The sequence below is a fragment of the Pseudophryne corroboree genome, chromosome 5, assembly GCF_028390025.1.
Source record: "Pseudophryne corroboree isolate aPseCor3 chromosome 5, aPseCor3.hap2, whole genome shotgun sequence".
NCBI lineage: Eukaryota > Metazoa > Chordata > Amphibia > Anura > Myobatrachidae > Pseudophryne > Pseudophryne corroboree.
Window position 1 is genome coordinate 176955401 of NC_086448.1, and position 15619 is coordinate 176971019.

General features: G+C 45.3%; 1 protein-coding gene across 4 annotated transcripts in view; it reads right to left on the bottom strand.

Moving 5' to 3' along the window:
- The window catches only part of LMBR1 (limb development membrane protein 1), a 592458-nt gene that overhangs the window by 210382 nt on the left and 366457 nt on the right, over positions 1–15619 (bottom strand). For 2 of the 4 annotated variants that reach the window (XM_063921898.1, XM_063921896.1), the window contains 2 exons: positions 11924–11988; positions 2020–2079 (listed from right to left, as the gene is read on the bottom strand). In XM_063921898.1, the coding sequence (XP_063777968.1) occupies positions 2020–2079; positions 11924–11988 (125 nt within the window). The remainder of the gene's footprint in view (positions 1–2019; positions 2080–11923; positions 11989–15619) is intronic. The other 2 variants (XM_063921899.1, XM_063921897.1) reach the window with 1 other exon arrangement.

Below are 15619 nucleotides of genomic sequence, written 5' to 3' on the forward strand. Positions count from 1 at the left end.
GATATGCAAATCATCTTTTATTACAATAATCATATATTGAATACTTTTCTGCCATTTTGGCTGTAACTTTGCATTATCGTAGTCGACACTGGAGTCAAACTCCGTGTCGATATCAGTGTCTATTACTTTGGATAGTGAGCATTGAGAGACTCTAAAGGTCTCTGCGACATAGGGACAGACATGGGCAGATTTCCTGTCTGTTCTCTAATCTTTTGTGCAATAAATTCACCTTAGCACTTAATTACACATATCCAAACAGGTGTCGGCGTTGTCGACGGAGACACCCTCTCACACACATATTTGCTCCATCTCCTCCTTAGGGGAGCCTTTTACCTCAGACATGTCGACACACACGTACCGACACACCACACACTCAGGGTATGTTCATCTGAAGACAATTCCCCCATAAGGCCCTTTGGAGAGACAGAGAGAGAGTATGCCAGCACACACCCCAGCGCTATTAACCCAGGAATAACACAGTAACTTAATGTTAACCCAGTAGCTGCTGTTTATATTGATTTTTGCGCCTAATTATGTGCCCCCCCCTCTCTTTTTACCCTCTTCTACCGTGTAACTGCAGGGGAGAGACTGGGGAGCTTCGTCTCAGCGGTGCTGTGGAGAAAAAACATGGCGCTGGTGAGTGCTGAGGAAGAAGCCCCGCCCCCTCGACGGCGGGCTTCTGTCCCGCTTTCATGTACAATTTTGGTGGGGGCTCATACATATATACAGTGCCCTACTGTATATTATGCAACCTTTTGCCAAAGAGGTCTCTAATTGCTGCCCAGGGCGCACCCCCCCCTGCGCCCTGCACCCTACAGTGACCGGAGTATGTGGGTTTAGTGTGGGAGCAATGGCGCATAGCTGCAGTGCTGTGCGCTACCTCATATGAAGACTGGAGTCTTCTGCCGCCGATTTCGAAGTCTTCTTGCTTCTGTCACCGGCTTCTGTCTTCTGGCTCTGCGAGGGGGACGGCGGCGCGGCTCCGGGATCGGACGACCAAGGGTGCGATCCTGTGTACGATCCCTTTGGAGCTAATGGTGTCCAGTAGCCTAAGAAGCAGGACCTATCTTCAGTGAGTAGGGCTGCTTCTCTCCCCTCAGTCCCACGTAGCAGAGAGCCTGTTGCCAGCAGATCTCTCTGAAAATAAAAAACCTAACAAAATACTTTCTTTTTAGCAAGCTCAGGAGAGCTCACTAAGTAGCACCCAGCTCGTCCGGGCACAGATTCTAACTGAGGTCTGGAGGAGGGATATAGAGGGAGGAGCCAGAACACACCAGAATCCAAATTCTTTCTTAAAGTGCCCTGTCTCCTGCGGAGCCCGTCTATTCCCCATGGTCCTTACGGAGTCCCCAGCATCCACTAGGACGTTAGAAAAATAAAAATTATAACACAACCTTTCTAAATAAAAATGGCATTGATGACAGCAAATAAGCCCACAAATGCACCTGTTCTTGTGCAGGTGACCGTTCTATATATACGTGACTTGTGCATACCCATGACATGCATAAAACCTAATGAAGAATTTGACGAGTGTACATTGCGTGAATTCACATTGCAGGCTTCAGAAAGAAGCACACCTGACTATGGGAAATGTAGGGTCATGCGCGTTTACACTGCATCTACATTTCCGACTGAAGAGACAGAACCGGGCTGTTATAGGAAGTTCTCCTTAAGACAAAGTTCACTGAGGGCAAGTTGGCCTCGCAGAGCTGGGTGTAAGTGCAAACACGCCTTTTTGGATGCGTAGTATAGGGTAGATGCAAGTGTGCACAGATGAGGAGCACTTGTGGCAAATCAGGTGCACATGAGTGAATATACATATTTCTTCCATACACACTTCTTTAGAGCAACAATCGCCTGATTCACTTACACTTCAACTCTGCACCAGGCCATATAAGAGGTACTTCAAGCCTTATAACTGGAACTTATGCATTGTGCAGATGGAATAATAACTGGCTGCATTAAACTATGACTGCACTGCAATTATTTCTACTAAATTCTAGATCCTATATCATTAACCTTCTTTCTGTGTTTCGTTTTTTGCCAGAGAGTCATTTTTTTCACTTCAACAAGTCTTAACTGAAAAATAAGAACATAATCAGACTTTAGTGTTTTTATAACAACTCCTCCCTAAATATTATGACACAATGGTTAAAGGGTTAGTGTTATCTCCTTCAAAGCAAAATAAGGAATGTGAAATTACACGTGGCCAGCATTTCTGAAGCACATATTTCTATGATTAACTTTATAGCATGAGGGAAAACATATTATATCATCATGGGGACAATTAAAGGGAAGATAAACTTATAGCAGTCATGACTGGAACCCCAGATATCTGGTACTATCAATATGTATACATTATGGTGGTCAAAGGTCTTACAAGTGAGGTGCATTTTGTCAAAAGTAAGAAACATTTTGGCCATTCCAGATCAGATTTATGAAAACCACTCAATAAATAGACACAGTCCAATTGTGGCAACAGTCTGCTTTCATGTTGTAATCCAGTTCAAGAGCAACAGGTATCAAACAATCAAATAGTTTGGAAGATTTATTAGGAGGTCCTAAATTAACCCTTTTATGCATAGAGGCCACTACAATAGACATATGTTTTTAAGTAATTATCTCCTAAAGAAACCCTATTTTGACATCACTAGTGCATGGTGTCCTCTTATATCTAGTGGTAGCTTTTAATTCCTACAAAAACAAAAAGCTCAAAATAAAATAGCAGCACTGAGCACTTCAGGGATTTCTGCAAAATATGTTTACTCAGAGATAGCAGAGCAGGTAAAAAACTCAAGGAAAGTAACATTTAGTGCATAATATGGTAGGTGTTTTGATCAAACGCTCACTATATTTTTGCACAGTTGATGTAAAATTCATATGTCCACTGCAGTGGACATCATGCAATACAAGGACCATACAGAATGCAAGGCTTATCCTGGCATGTATGCCTAAGCTAAATATTTGCCTCGTGTAACAGCCATATATGCCAGGTTTGAAAAGCAGATAACATAATGATACATATTTGCTATCTTAACTTAACATGAATCAGATGGATTTCAAAGCATACATTGCTCAGCATTGATCAATGCTAGCTCTATGACGCAAAGTCTAAGAGGAAGACCAAGTGTGACACCACCTCCGTTGAAGCACAGGGCTATGTCAATGAAACCCCCTGAAATCAGGTTTCATGGGGAAATCACCGGCCAAAGCTTACGAATGCAAAACACGCTAACACGTGCCATGATGCAGCTTGTACACATGAAACTAAATACATCTGCATGCAGTATCTTAAGCCTTTGAGTCCAGGGAGCTTCTCAAACTTTTATACTAAGCATTAAAATCAGTCAACAAATTTAGATTTAAGTGAAAATATTTGTGGTATAAATACTGAGGACATTTTTGTTTCTTGATGAGTATCAGTTTAATTTTTTTTTTTTTTTATTCTTACAGATACTTGACACATTTTACATCTCAGCCCACTCCTACTCGGGGCAGTACGGATTGTGTAATGGTTAGCATTACTGCCTCACAGCACTGAGGTCATGGGTTCGATTCCCACTATGACCCTAACTGTGTGGAGTTTGTATATTCTCTCCGTACTTGCGTGGATTTCCTCCGGGTACTCTGGTTTCCTCCCACAATCCAAAAATATACTGGTAGGTTAATTGGATCCCAACAAAACAATTAACCCTAGTGTGAATGTGTGTGCGTGTACATGTGATAGGGAATATAGAATGTAAGCTCTATTGGGGCAGGGACTGATGTGAATGGCCAAATATTCTCTCTGTAATGCGCTGCGGAATATGTGTGCACTGTATAATTAACTGGTAATAATAATAATACTCCATTACAGAAACCAATCTAAATCTTTATGCCATATTTGCCAGATGGGCCTTCTTCTCAAGCTGTAATGGAAGGTGGAAGCTGAAAGATGATAGTTATATCAAGGTCTAAAAACGGTTCCATTTCCGTCGTCGCTGCATGAGATTATGGGGTATATTCAATTGAGGTCGAATTGCCGAAAATAACCTGTCGAATTTGATTTGACAATTCAATACAGTACTTTTCGACAAAAAACCTGCCGTTTAATTTTCGACTTTTTTCAATTCGACATTATTTCAATTCGACATGTCTGCAATGTTAAAAATGCGGCTTTTCGACAAAAGTATATTCAATTGAAGAATGTCGATTCGATAACAGTGCTTTTCGACAGTCATTTCGTCAATTTCATTCCCCCTCATTTTTCTGTCGTGATCTAATAATTTTTTTTTTAAAACATGTATTTTTTGGTGCTTTTTTTTATTGCTAATAGCATATCTATTTATATTTGAAGGGATTATCTACTTGGTATGTCTATTTAGGTATTTAAGTATTATTTAATCGATTTTTTAAAAGAATATTTTTTTTTTACTAACTACAATAATATGGAGAGTTCAGTGCATGTTTTTCAGTTGGAAGGGGTGTGAAATGGTTAAAAATCCTGAAAAAAAATGCGTGGGGTCCTCCCTCCTAAGCTTAACCAGCCTCGGGCTCTTTGAGCCGGTCCTGGTTGTAAAAATACGGGGGGGGGGGGGGGGGAATGACAGGGGTTCCCCCGTATTTTAACAAATAGTACCGGGCTCTGCGCCTGGTCCTGGTGCAAAAAATACGGGGCACAAAAGACGTAGGGGTCCCCCGTATTTTTAACACCAGCACCGGGCTCCACTAGCCAGAGAGATAATGCCACAGCCGGGGGACACTTTTATATTGGTCCCTGCGGCCGTGGCATTAAATCCCCAACTAGTCACCCCTGCCCGGGGTACCATGGAGGAGTGGGGACCCCTTAAATCAAGTTGTATCTCGAGTGTGCCGCCTGACTGACAGCTCAGACGCGCACAGCCAATCAGGAGAGTGCCATGATGTGGCGCTCCCTGATTGGCTGAAGGGACCCTCTTTGACAGCAGTCACGGGGGGTCCTGCCAGTCGGGGAAAGGGGTCCCATGTGTAAACATGGGACCCCTTTCAGTGCGTGGATCGTGTTTTTCGTTTTTTTATTTTGCCAAGTACGTGGATTACAAACAGAAGAGGACCGATCTACACTGGATTGTTGTGAGTATAATTTTATTTACAGGTACCCCGTGGATTCTACGTGGAGAAGGGGACCGACTCTTCGTGTCAACATAGGTAAGTATGTATGTATGTTGGTGTGCATGTATGTAATAAAGTTATACTGTCACGGTGTGTGTGTATTCTTTTTATTTGGGTATTTTTTTTGTAGCAGAACTACAGGTACCAGCGGGCCCGTTTTTCCACCGCATGCTGGTACTTGTGGTTCTCCAAGTACCAGCTTGCGGGGGAGGCTTGCTGGGACTTGTAGTTCTGCTACAAAAAAACTAATATTCTTTTTTTTGTCACAAAAGGCTATCAGCCCCCCCCCTGGATGGGGGGGGACAGCCTCGGGCTTCACCCCTGGCCCTTGGGTGGCTGGAGGTGGGGACCCCTTGATTTAAGGTGTCCCCACTCCTCCAGGGTACCCCGGGCAGGGGTGACTAGTTGGGGATTTAATGCCACGGCCGCAGGGACCAATATAAAAGCGTCCCCCGGCTGTGGCATTATCTCTCTGGTTAGTGGAGCCCGGTGCTGGTGTTAAAAATACGGGGACCCATACGTCTTTTGTCCCACGTATTTTTTGCACCAGGACCAGGCGCAGAGCCCGGTGCTGGTTGTTAAAATACGGGGGAATCCCTGTCATTTTTCCCCCCGTATTTTTACAACCAGGACTGGCTCAAAGAGCCCGGGCTGGTTATGCTTAGGAGGGGGGACCCCACGCATTTTTTTTTTTCAGGATTTATTGAACACTTTTGTGCCGTCCATGAAGTCGAATCCAGGCCGCCCACTATTCGTCAATTGGTTCGTTTTTCGACAGCGGGACTGTCGAATCCGTTATTTATTGAATATGTCGAATTCGGGTCCCGGCGGGAGGGTTTCGCCTGTCGAATTGTGTCGAATCCAAATGCTCAACCAAACTATACACTTAAATACGATAACATGAACTTTCATGAGTCTGAACATATTTTTAAATCTCATATAAAACAGATTTTAATCCTGGCTCAAATGGGAACACATTCCCTATTGGACCACGTAATCGTGTTGGTGGAATTAGAATACATAAATTAGTTACAAAAATAAGATTTTACTCACCGGTAAATCTATTTCTCGTAGTCAGTAGTGGATGCTGGGAACTCCGAAAGGACCATGGGGAATAGCGGCTCCGCAGGAGACTGGGCACAACTAAAGAAAGCTTTTAGGTCACCTGGTGTGCACTGGCTCCTCCCACTATGACCCTCCTCCAAGCATCAGTTAGGACACTGTGCCCGGACGAGCTGACATAATAAGGAAGGATTTTGAATCCCGGGTAAGACTCCTACCAGCCACACCAATCACACCGTATAACTCGTGATACTATATCCAGTTTAACAGTATGAAAACAACTGAGCCTCTCAACAGATGGCTCAACAATAACCCTTTAGTTAACAATAACTATGTACAAGTATTGCAGACAATCCGCACTTGGGATGGGCGCCCAGCATCCACTACGGACTACGAGAAATAGATTTACCGGTGAGTAAAATCTTATTTTCTCTGACGTCCTAGTGGATGCTGGGAACTCCGAAAGGACCATGGGGATTATACCAAAGCTCCCAAATGGGCGGGAGAGTGCGGATGACTCTGCAGCACCGAATGAGAGAACTCAAGGTCCTCCTCAGCCAGGGTATCAAATTTGTAGAATTTTGCAAACGTGTTTGCCCCTGACCAAGTAGCAGCTCGGCAAAGTTGTAAAGCCGAGACCCCTCGGGCAGCCGCCCAAGATGAGCCCACCTTCCTTGTGGAATGGGCTTTTACTGATTTAGGATGCGGCAGTCCAGCCGCAGAATGCGCCAGCTGAATTGTGCTACAAATCCAGCGAGCAATAGTCTGCGTAGAAGCAGGAGCACCCAGTTTGTTGGGTGCATACAGGATAAATAGCGAGTCAGTTTTCCTGACTCTAGCCGTCCTGGAAACATAAATTTTCAAGGCCCTGACTACGTCCAGTAACTTGGAATCCTCCAAGTCCCTAGTAGCCGCAGGCACCACAATAGGTTGGTTCAAGTGAAAAGCTGATACCACCTTAGGGAGAAACTGAGGACGAGTCCTCAATTCCGCCCTATCCATATGGAAAATCAGATAAGGGCTTTTACATGACAAAGCTGCCAATTCTGACACACGCCTGGCTGAAGCCAAGGCCAATAACATGACCACTTTCCACGTGAGATATTTTAGATCCACGGTTTTAAGTGGCTCAAACCAATGTGATTTTAAGAAACTCAACACCACGTTGAGATCCCAAGGTGCCACTGGAGGCACAAACGGGGGCTGAATATGCAGCACTCCTTTCACAAACGTCTGAACTTCAGGTAGTGAAGCTAGTTCTTTCTGGAAGAAAATCGACAGAGCCGAGATCTGTACCTTAATGGAGCCTAATTTCAGGCCCATAGTCACTCCTGCTTGTAGGAAATGCAGAAATCGACCTAGTTGAAATTCCTCTGTTGGGGCCTCTTTGGTCTCACACCAAGCAACATATTTCCGCCATATGCGGTGATGCTTTGCAGTTACATCTTTCCTGGCTTTAATCAGCGTAGGAATGACTTCCTCCGGAATGCCCTTTTCCTTCAGGATCCGGCGTTCAACCGCCATGCCGTCAAACGCAGCCGCGGTAAGTCTTGGAACAGACAGGGCCCCTGCTGCAGCAGGTCCTGTCTGAGCGGCAGAGGCCATGGGTCCTCTGAGATCATCTCTTGAAGTTCCGGGTACCACGCTCGTCTTGGCAAATCCGGAACCACGAGTATTGTTCTTACTCCTCGTTTTCTTATTATTCTCAGTACCCTTGGTATGAGAGGCAGAGGAGGGAACACATAAACTGACTGGTACACCCACGGTGTCACTAGAGCGTCCACAGCTATCGCCTGAGGGTCCCTTGACCTGGCGCAATATCTCTCTAGTTTTTTGTTTAGGCGGGACGCCATCATGTCCACCTGTGGCCGTTCCCATCGATTTACAATCAGCGTGAAAACTTCTGGATGAAGTCCCCACTCTCCCGGGTGGAGGTCGTGCCTGCTGAGAAAGTCTGCTTCCCAGTTGTCCACTCCCGGAATGAACACTGCTGACAGTGCTAGTACGTGATTTTCCGCCCATCGGAGAATCCTTGTGGCTTCTGCCATTGCCATCCTGCTTCTTGTGCCGCCCTGTCGATTTACATGAGCGACTGCCGTGATGTTGTCTGACTGGATCAGTATCGGCTGGTGTAGAAGCAGGGATTTTGCCTGACTTAGGGCATTGTAAATGGCCCTTAGTTCCAGAATATTTATGTGTAGGGAAGTCTCCTGACTCGACCATAGTCCTTGGAAGTTTCTTCCCTGTGTGACTGCCCCCCAGCCTCGAAGGCTGGCATCCGTGGTCACCAGGACCCAGTCCTGTATGCCGAATCTGCGGCCCTCTAGAAGATGAGCACTCTGCAGCCACCACAGCAGAGACACCCTGGTTCTTGGAGACAGGGTTATTAGGCGATGCATCTGAAGATGCGATCCGGACCATTGGTCCAACAGGTCCCACTGAAAGATTCTGGCATGGAACCTGCCGAAAGGAATTGCTTCGTAAGAAGCCACCATCTTTCCCAGGACCCGCGTGCAGTGATGCACCGATACCTGTTTTGGTTTCAGGAGGTCTCTGACTAGAGATGACAGCTCCTTGGCTTTCTCCTCCGGGAGAAACATTTTTTTCTGGACTGTATCCAGAATCATACCCAGGAACAGTAGACGTGTCGTCGGAACCAGCTGTGATTTTGGAATATTCAGAATCCAACCGTGCTGGTGTAGCACCTCCTGAGATAGTGCTACTCCCACCAATAACTGCTCCTTGGACCTCGCCTTTATTAGGAGATCGTCCAAGTACGGGATAATTAAAACTCCCTTTCTTCGAAGGAGTATCATCATTTCCGCCATTACCTTGGTAAACACCCTCGGTGCCGTGGAGAGTCCAAACGGCAGCGTCTGGAATTGGTAATGGCAATCCTGTACCACAATCTGAGGTACTCCTGGTGAGGATAGTAAATGGGGACATGCAGGTAAGCATCCTTGATGTCCAGGGATACCATGTAATCCCCCTCGTCCAGGCTTGCAATAACCGCCCTGAGCGATTCCATCTTGAACTTGAATTTTTTTATGTATGTGTTCAAGGATTTCAAATTTAAAATGGGTCTCACCGAACCGTCCGGTTTCGGTACCACAAACAGTGTGGAATAGTAACCCCGTCCTTGTTGAAGTAGGGGCACCTTGATTATCACCTGCTGGGAAAACAGCTTGTGAATTGCCGCTAGCACCGCCTCCCTGTCTGAAGGAGTAATCGGCAAGGCAGATTTTAGGAACCGGTGGGGTGGAGACGCCTCGAATTCCAGTTTGTACCCTTGAGATACTATTTGCAGGATCCAGGGATCCACCTGTGAGCGAGCCCACTGATCGCTGAAATTTTTGAGGCGGCCCCCCACCGTACCTGGCTCCGCCTGTGGAGCCCCACCGTCATGCGGCGGACTTGGAAGAAGCGGGGGAGGACTTTTGCTCCTGGGAACCTGCTGTTTGTTGCAGCCTTTTTCCCCTACCTCTGCCTCTGGACAGAAAGGACCCGCCTTTTCCACGCCTGTTTTTCTGAGTCCGAAAGGACTGTACCTGATAAAACGGCGCCTTTTTAGGCTGTGAGGGAACATGGGGTAAAAATGCTGACTTCCCAGCAGTTGCTGCGGAAACTAGGTCCGAGAGACCATCCCCAAATAACTCCTCACCCTTATAAGGCAAAACTTCCATGTGCCTTTTTGAATCTGCATCCCCTGTCCACTGGCGAGTCCATAAGCCTCTCCTAGCAGAAATGGACAATGCACTTATTTTAGATGCCAGCCGGCAGATCTCCCTCTGTGCATCTCTCATGTATAAGACTGAGTCTTTTATATGCTCTATGGTTAGCAGAATAGTGTCCCTGTCTAGGGTGTCAATATTTTCTGACAGGGAATCTGACCACGCAGCGGCAGCACTGCACATCCATGCTGACGCAATAGCTGGTCTAAGTATAATGCCTGAGTGTGTATATACAGACTTCAGGATCGCCTCCTGCTTTCTATCAGCAGGTTCCTTGAGGGCGGCCGTATCCGGAGACGGTAGTGCCACCTTTTTAGACAAACATGTGAGCGCTTTATCCACCCTAGGGGGTGTCTCCCAACGTGACCTATCCTCTGGCGGGAAAGGGAACGCCATTAGTAACTTCTTAGAGATTACCAATCTTTTATCAGGGAAAGCCCACGCTTCTTCACACACTTCATTTAATTCTTCTGATGGGGGAAAAACTACGGGTAGTTTTTTCTTCCCAAACATAATACCCTTTTTAGTGGTACCTGGGTTTATATCAGAAATTTGTAACACCTCTTTCATTGCTTCAATCATGCAACGAATGGCCTTAGTGGACATTAGACTAGACTCATCGTCGTCGACACTGGTGTCAGTATCCGTGTCGACATCCGCGTCTGCCATCTGAGGTAACGGGCGTTTTAGAGCCCCCGATGGCCTCTGAGACGCCTGGACAGGCACGAGCTGAGAAGCCGGCTGTCCCGCATTTGGCATGTCGTCAAATTTTTTGTGTAAGGAGTCGACACGTGCACGCAATTCCTTCCATAAGTCCATCCACTCAGGTGTCTGCCCCGCAGGGGGTGACATCCCTTCTATAGGCATCTGCTCCGCCTCCACATCATTATCCTCATCACACATGTCGACACAGCCGTACCGACACACCGCAGACACACAGGGAATGATCTAACAGAGGACAGGACCCACAAAAGCCCTTTGGGGAGACAGATTGAGAGTATGCCAGCACACACCAGAGCGCTATATAATGCAGGGACTAACTGAATTATGTCCCCTATAGCTGCTGTTATATATACTGCGCCTAAATTTAGTGCCCCCCCTCTCTTTTTTACCCTTTTCTGTAGTGTAGACTGCAGGGGAGAGCCAGGGAGCTTCCTTCCAGCGGAGCTGTGAGGGAGAAATGGCGCCAGTGTGCTGAAGGAGATAGCTCCGCCCCTTTTTCGTGGACTATTCTCCCGCTTTTTTATGGATTCTGGCAGGGGTAATTATCACATATATAGCCTCTGGGGCTATATATTGTGGTATTTTTGCCAGCCAAGGTGTTTTTATTGCTGCTCAGGGCGCCCCCCCTAGCGCCCTGCACCCTCAGTGACCGGAGTGTGAAGTGTGTATGAGGAGCAATGGCGCACAGCTGCAGTGCTGTGCGCTACCTTGGTGAAGACTGATGTCTTCTGCCGCCGATTTTCCGGACCTCTTCTTGCTTCTGGCTCTGTAAGGGGGACGGCGGCGCGGCTCCGGGACCGAATACCAAGGCCAGTTCCATGCGGTCGATCCCTCTGGAGCTAATGGTGTCCAGTAGCCTAAGAAGCCCAAGCTAGCTGCAAGCAGGTAGGTTCGCTTCTTCTCCCCTTAGTCCCTCGCTGCAGTGAGCCTGTTGCCAGCAGGTCTCACTGTAAAATAAAAAACTTAATTATATACTTTCTTTTTAGAAGCTCAGGAGAGCCCCTAGTGTGCATCCAACCTCGGCCGGGCACAAAATCTAACTGGGGGAGGGTCATAGTGGGAGGAGCCAGTGCACACCAGGTGACCTAAAAGCTTTCTTTAGTTGTGCCCAGTCTCCTGCGGAGCCGCTATTCCCCATGGTCCTTTCGGAGTTCCCAGCATCCACTAGGACGTCAGAGAAACTAAAATGTAATATTTGGTTTCGTAGTAAAACACACAAAAGGTACCTCACATATAATAGCAAAATACTTAAAAAAGGGTGTAAAATAAACACTTACTGTCGGTTTCACCAGAAGCTGACCCATTACTGCAAACATTCGGGAAAGGCCTACAGGAGTGCACACTGCAAAGATAACATAATTAAGCTTATTTTTCTATTTAAAAAACAAAAAAGGATGAATTGATACATTTTTTGTTTTTGAAAAATATTAATAGGATATTCAGTTTAAAATATACTTCTACAAGCACTTGATTAAATCAAATGTCACATTCTTGTACAGCTGGCTGAAATACTTAAGAAATAAATGTTCTAAAATAGTCTGTCAATGCGATACACAAAACTCTGAATCAGCAAATGCAAATCACTACATTTGGGAGCCCAGTTTCTACACAGTCTCTGCAGCAGAAAGCATTTTTAAAGTTATTCATCTAATTATTAAAACACATTGTAATGATCATTGATACCAAGAATAAGGTTTATTGTAGTTCTCTATGTTCATCAGAATACCACAAACTCAATACTTCAATATGCTTTCTTTATTTAGACCTGCTTATACAGTACATCACAATGTGTTTTTAAATTACATTGTTGGTCACTTTATTCCCTGAAAAGGCATTCCAACTCAGACAGGGGGAAACTGGAGATGTCATAAAAAACATTTTCAGGGTAGAACGGTAGAAATACTCCATGCAGATGCATATTCCTGTGTTTCATTTTTCCCCCTGTAAATATGATACAAAAGTCTTTTTATTTGGCCAAGGAGTATTTTTTTCTCCTGCAGGGTCCACAGGTTATCCGCAGAATAACATTGAGATATGAGGTAGCAATTGCGGATTGTCAACAAACGATCAAAGCTTTCGACCTCCCAGAATGCAATGGGCCCGTCCATATATCCCCACCTCCTGGCTCAGGCAATTCAGTTTTTTGTTTGGTGTGGTAGGAGCCGGCCATGGTCAATGGGCTGCTGGTTTTTAGCAGCCATAAGCTTTTTTAAATATTATTTTTATAGTCTTACTACTTTTTTTAAGCGATCTTTCTAAAAAGCGTCTTATACGTACCTTAGAAAGAGTCGCTCCAACAACTCCCCGACGGGTCGCGACAACGCTTACCCACGTGTACAGTGCTGTTTCGGCGGGCATCTGTGTAGGATGTACTAGCAAGTCCAGCAGACATTACCAGGCTGTGCCTGGAGCACGGGGAGAAGGTAAGGCACCGGTTCCGCTTAGTAGGGGAAACGTGAGACACAGCCACACTGTTTCGGGATGGAGACTACCGAACAGTAGCGGACGCGGCTGCCACCTTGGGTGCACCATTTCTAGGCCTCAGGGATCATAGGCTCCAGGAGTAGTATGAGGCAGCGATCCCTAGGGTTGATGTCAGTAGTGGGGAGTAAGACGCTCCCCTGGTCACCCCTCCCCCTGGTTCATGACCGGTTTCCACCGAGTTTCCTGCCATAAACTGAGTTCCAGCTTCCATCTGAGACGCTGTGTATCTAAAAGGACCCAGTCGCAGCAAAGGCAGCTTTAGGACTGGTGCGTCAGTGTTCACTTGGGTGTCTGTGTTCACTGTAGGTTCACGGAGCGATTGTGTACACTAATAGCGTCTGGATCCACTCAGTGTTCACTAACGTATTGATCGATCCTGGAGGGGGGATGAAGTCTCCCTGTATCCCACTCTCCTGAGACGGGTGATACAACACTAAGTCTCTATCTACCTTTGGTACGAATAGTTGGGTAAGTGCCTCATGCATATAAGTCTGTAAACTATTGCTGCTGTTTTCTTTCGCTGTGCAACTGAATACGTCTAAACTCCTGTATAAGGTAATATGTTTCTCCTACATACTTGAAATGTATCTGTAGTTGATTATGTGCTCATATTGCTTAATATACTAATGTAAATCCTGTGACTGATTGCTAGTGTGATTGCTGACTTTACTATTTTCTGTCAGTTTCTGTGTATTCCAATCCTCAATGCTGGTGCAAGGCAGGGTGGGATCGGATTGTATGTCACTTTAACAAATTTTAAAGTGATCGCAGTCACAATTTGTGTAGTTAACACTGTAAAGGTGTGTGATTTATTTATCATGTCTAAGAGAGGCAAGGGTGAAGAAGATACACTCTCCACAGCAGCATCAACACTCATGTCATGTTTGTCTTGCAAAACTGGGTTAAAGTCTCAGGATCTGGTTCAAAATGGATTATGTGCAAAATGTTTTAGCTTCCACCAAAGCCTCTTGAATAATCCGAGGCAGATAGGTTCAAGTTGAATCCCCATGTGCTACTTTTGCACAGATATTATCCAGTATAGCTGAGCGGATAATGCCAGCTCCTATACCAGGGATAGGTTACCCTATTAACCATTACATGCAACATTCCACCTAGGGTTTATCACATCCAGTACAGGAATCGGCAGCCTCTCAACATCAACAGGCCGGTGGTAAGTAAATCACATACACATGAAACAACATCTTCACAATGTACACGTTTCAGATGAGGACTTGTCAGAGGATAAGGACTCATCGCACTCCGAGTCTGCATACAGAGATGAGGAAGAAGGCCTCAGCGCAGTGGACATTCCTGAGCTAATAAGTGCTATGAAAGTCATTCTATCCTTAGAGGAGGCAGCAGAGGCTTTGTTAAAATCTAAGGCACCTGTGTTTAAACGTCCCAAAATAGTTAGGACTGAGTTTCCTGGGTCAGAACAGCTGACGGAAATTATGCAAGAGGCTTGGGTTACACCCAGTAAAAAGTTTAAAATTCCAAGAAATTAGAATTGCCATTATCCTCTTCCGGCTGGGGACTGTTTAAAAAGGGAGGTGGCTCCCAAAGTAGATATGCATGTCATCCGATTGGTGCGAAAATCTACATTGCCTCTGCCTTCAACAGCATTAAATGATATCACGGATAGGAAAATAAATGACTTTAAAAAAACAAACAAACACATTTTCTCCTTGTCTAGGGCAATCATAAGACCAGCCATGGATTCAACAGAAAAAAAGGATGGGATACTCAAAATGTGCGCAAGGCAGCTTTAACCAGTGTTGACTGTCTAACAGGATGCCACCACACCCCACTAGAACAGAAGATGCAAGAAAGAAAAGACAATCTTTACCAGTATAAGCGCCACATTATAAAACATAACACGTATAGCATATACGTCCCTTGTGAATGTCGATTTGTGTTCTTCCGTTCCTTTGTCGTCAGCTGTTCTAATTGTAGTGATTTGATCTCATCGGTTTATATGGAGACAAAAAAACGGATAAGAATACAATGTGTAGTATCATTTTGTATAGTTCTCCATAAAGACTGTCCTTATCCCATCAAATTTAGAAGAACTTGTGACAAAAAATAGGATATCTGGATAGGGTGCGTACCCCAACTCGCGCTCAAAGCAAGTATTCATGCACGTAAAGGTTTCTTTACACTTCTTCACCCCTTTGTTGCGTGTCCTTCACCATAGAATAGACCAAGAAGAGCATACCTAAACTCACTTTAAGGTATAGATAAATCAAGTGCATAAAGGTATCTTTTTTCCCTATTTTCTTTATTGTAACAACAGGTTTAGGGAGCGTACCACACTCACTTGAAACACAGCAGAGATGTTCCTACCTGGGTTTCTTTCAGATCCCCAACTTGTCAACTCAGGAACGAGTCATATTTCAGTGGTTCCAAAAAAATGAAAAATGTGCCAATCAATCCATATCTTTTAAAAAATGTATTGTACAGAAATTCCCATAGTTGGGGTGTATACAAAT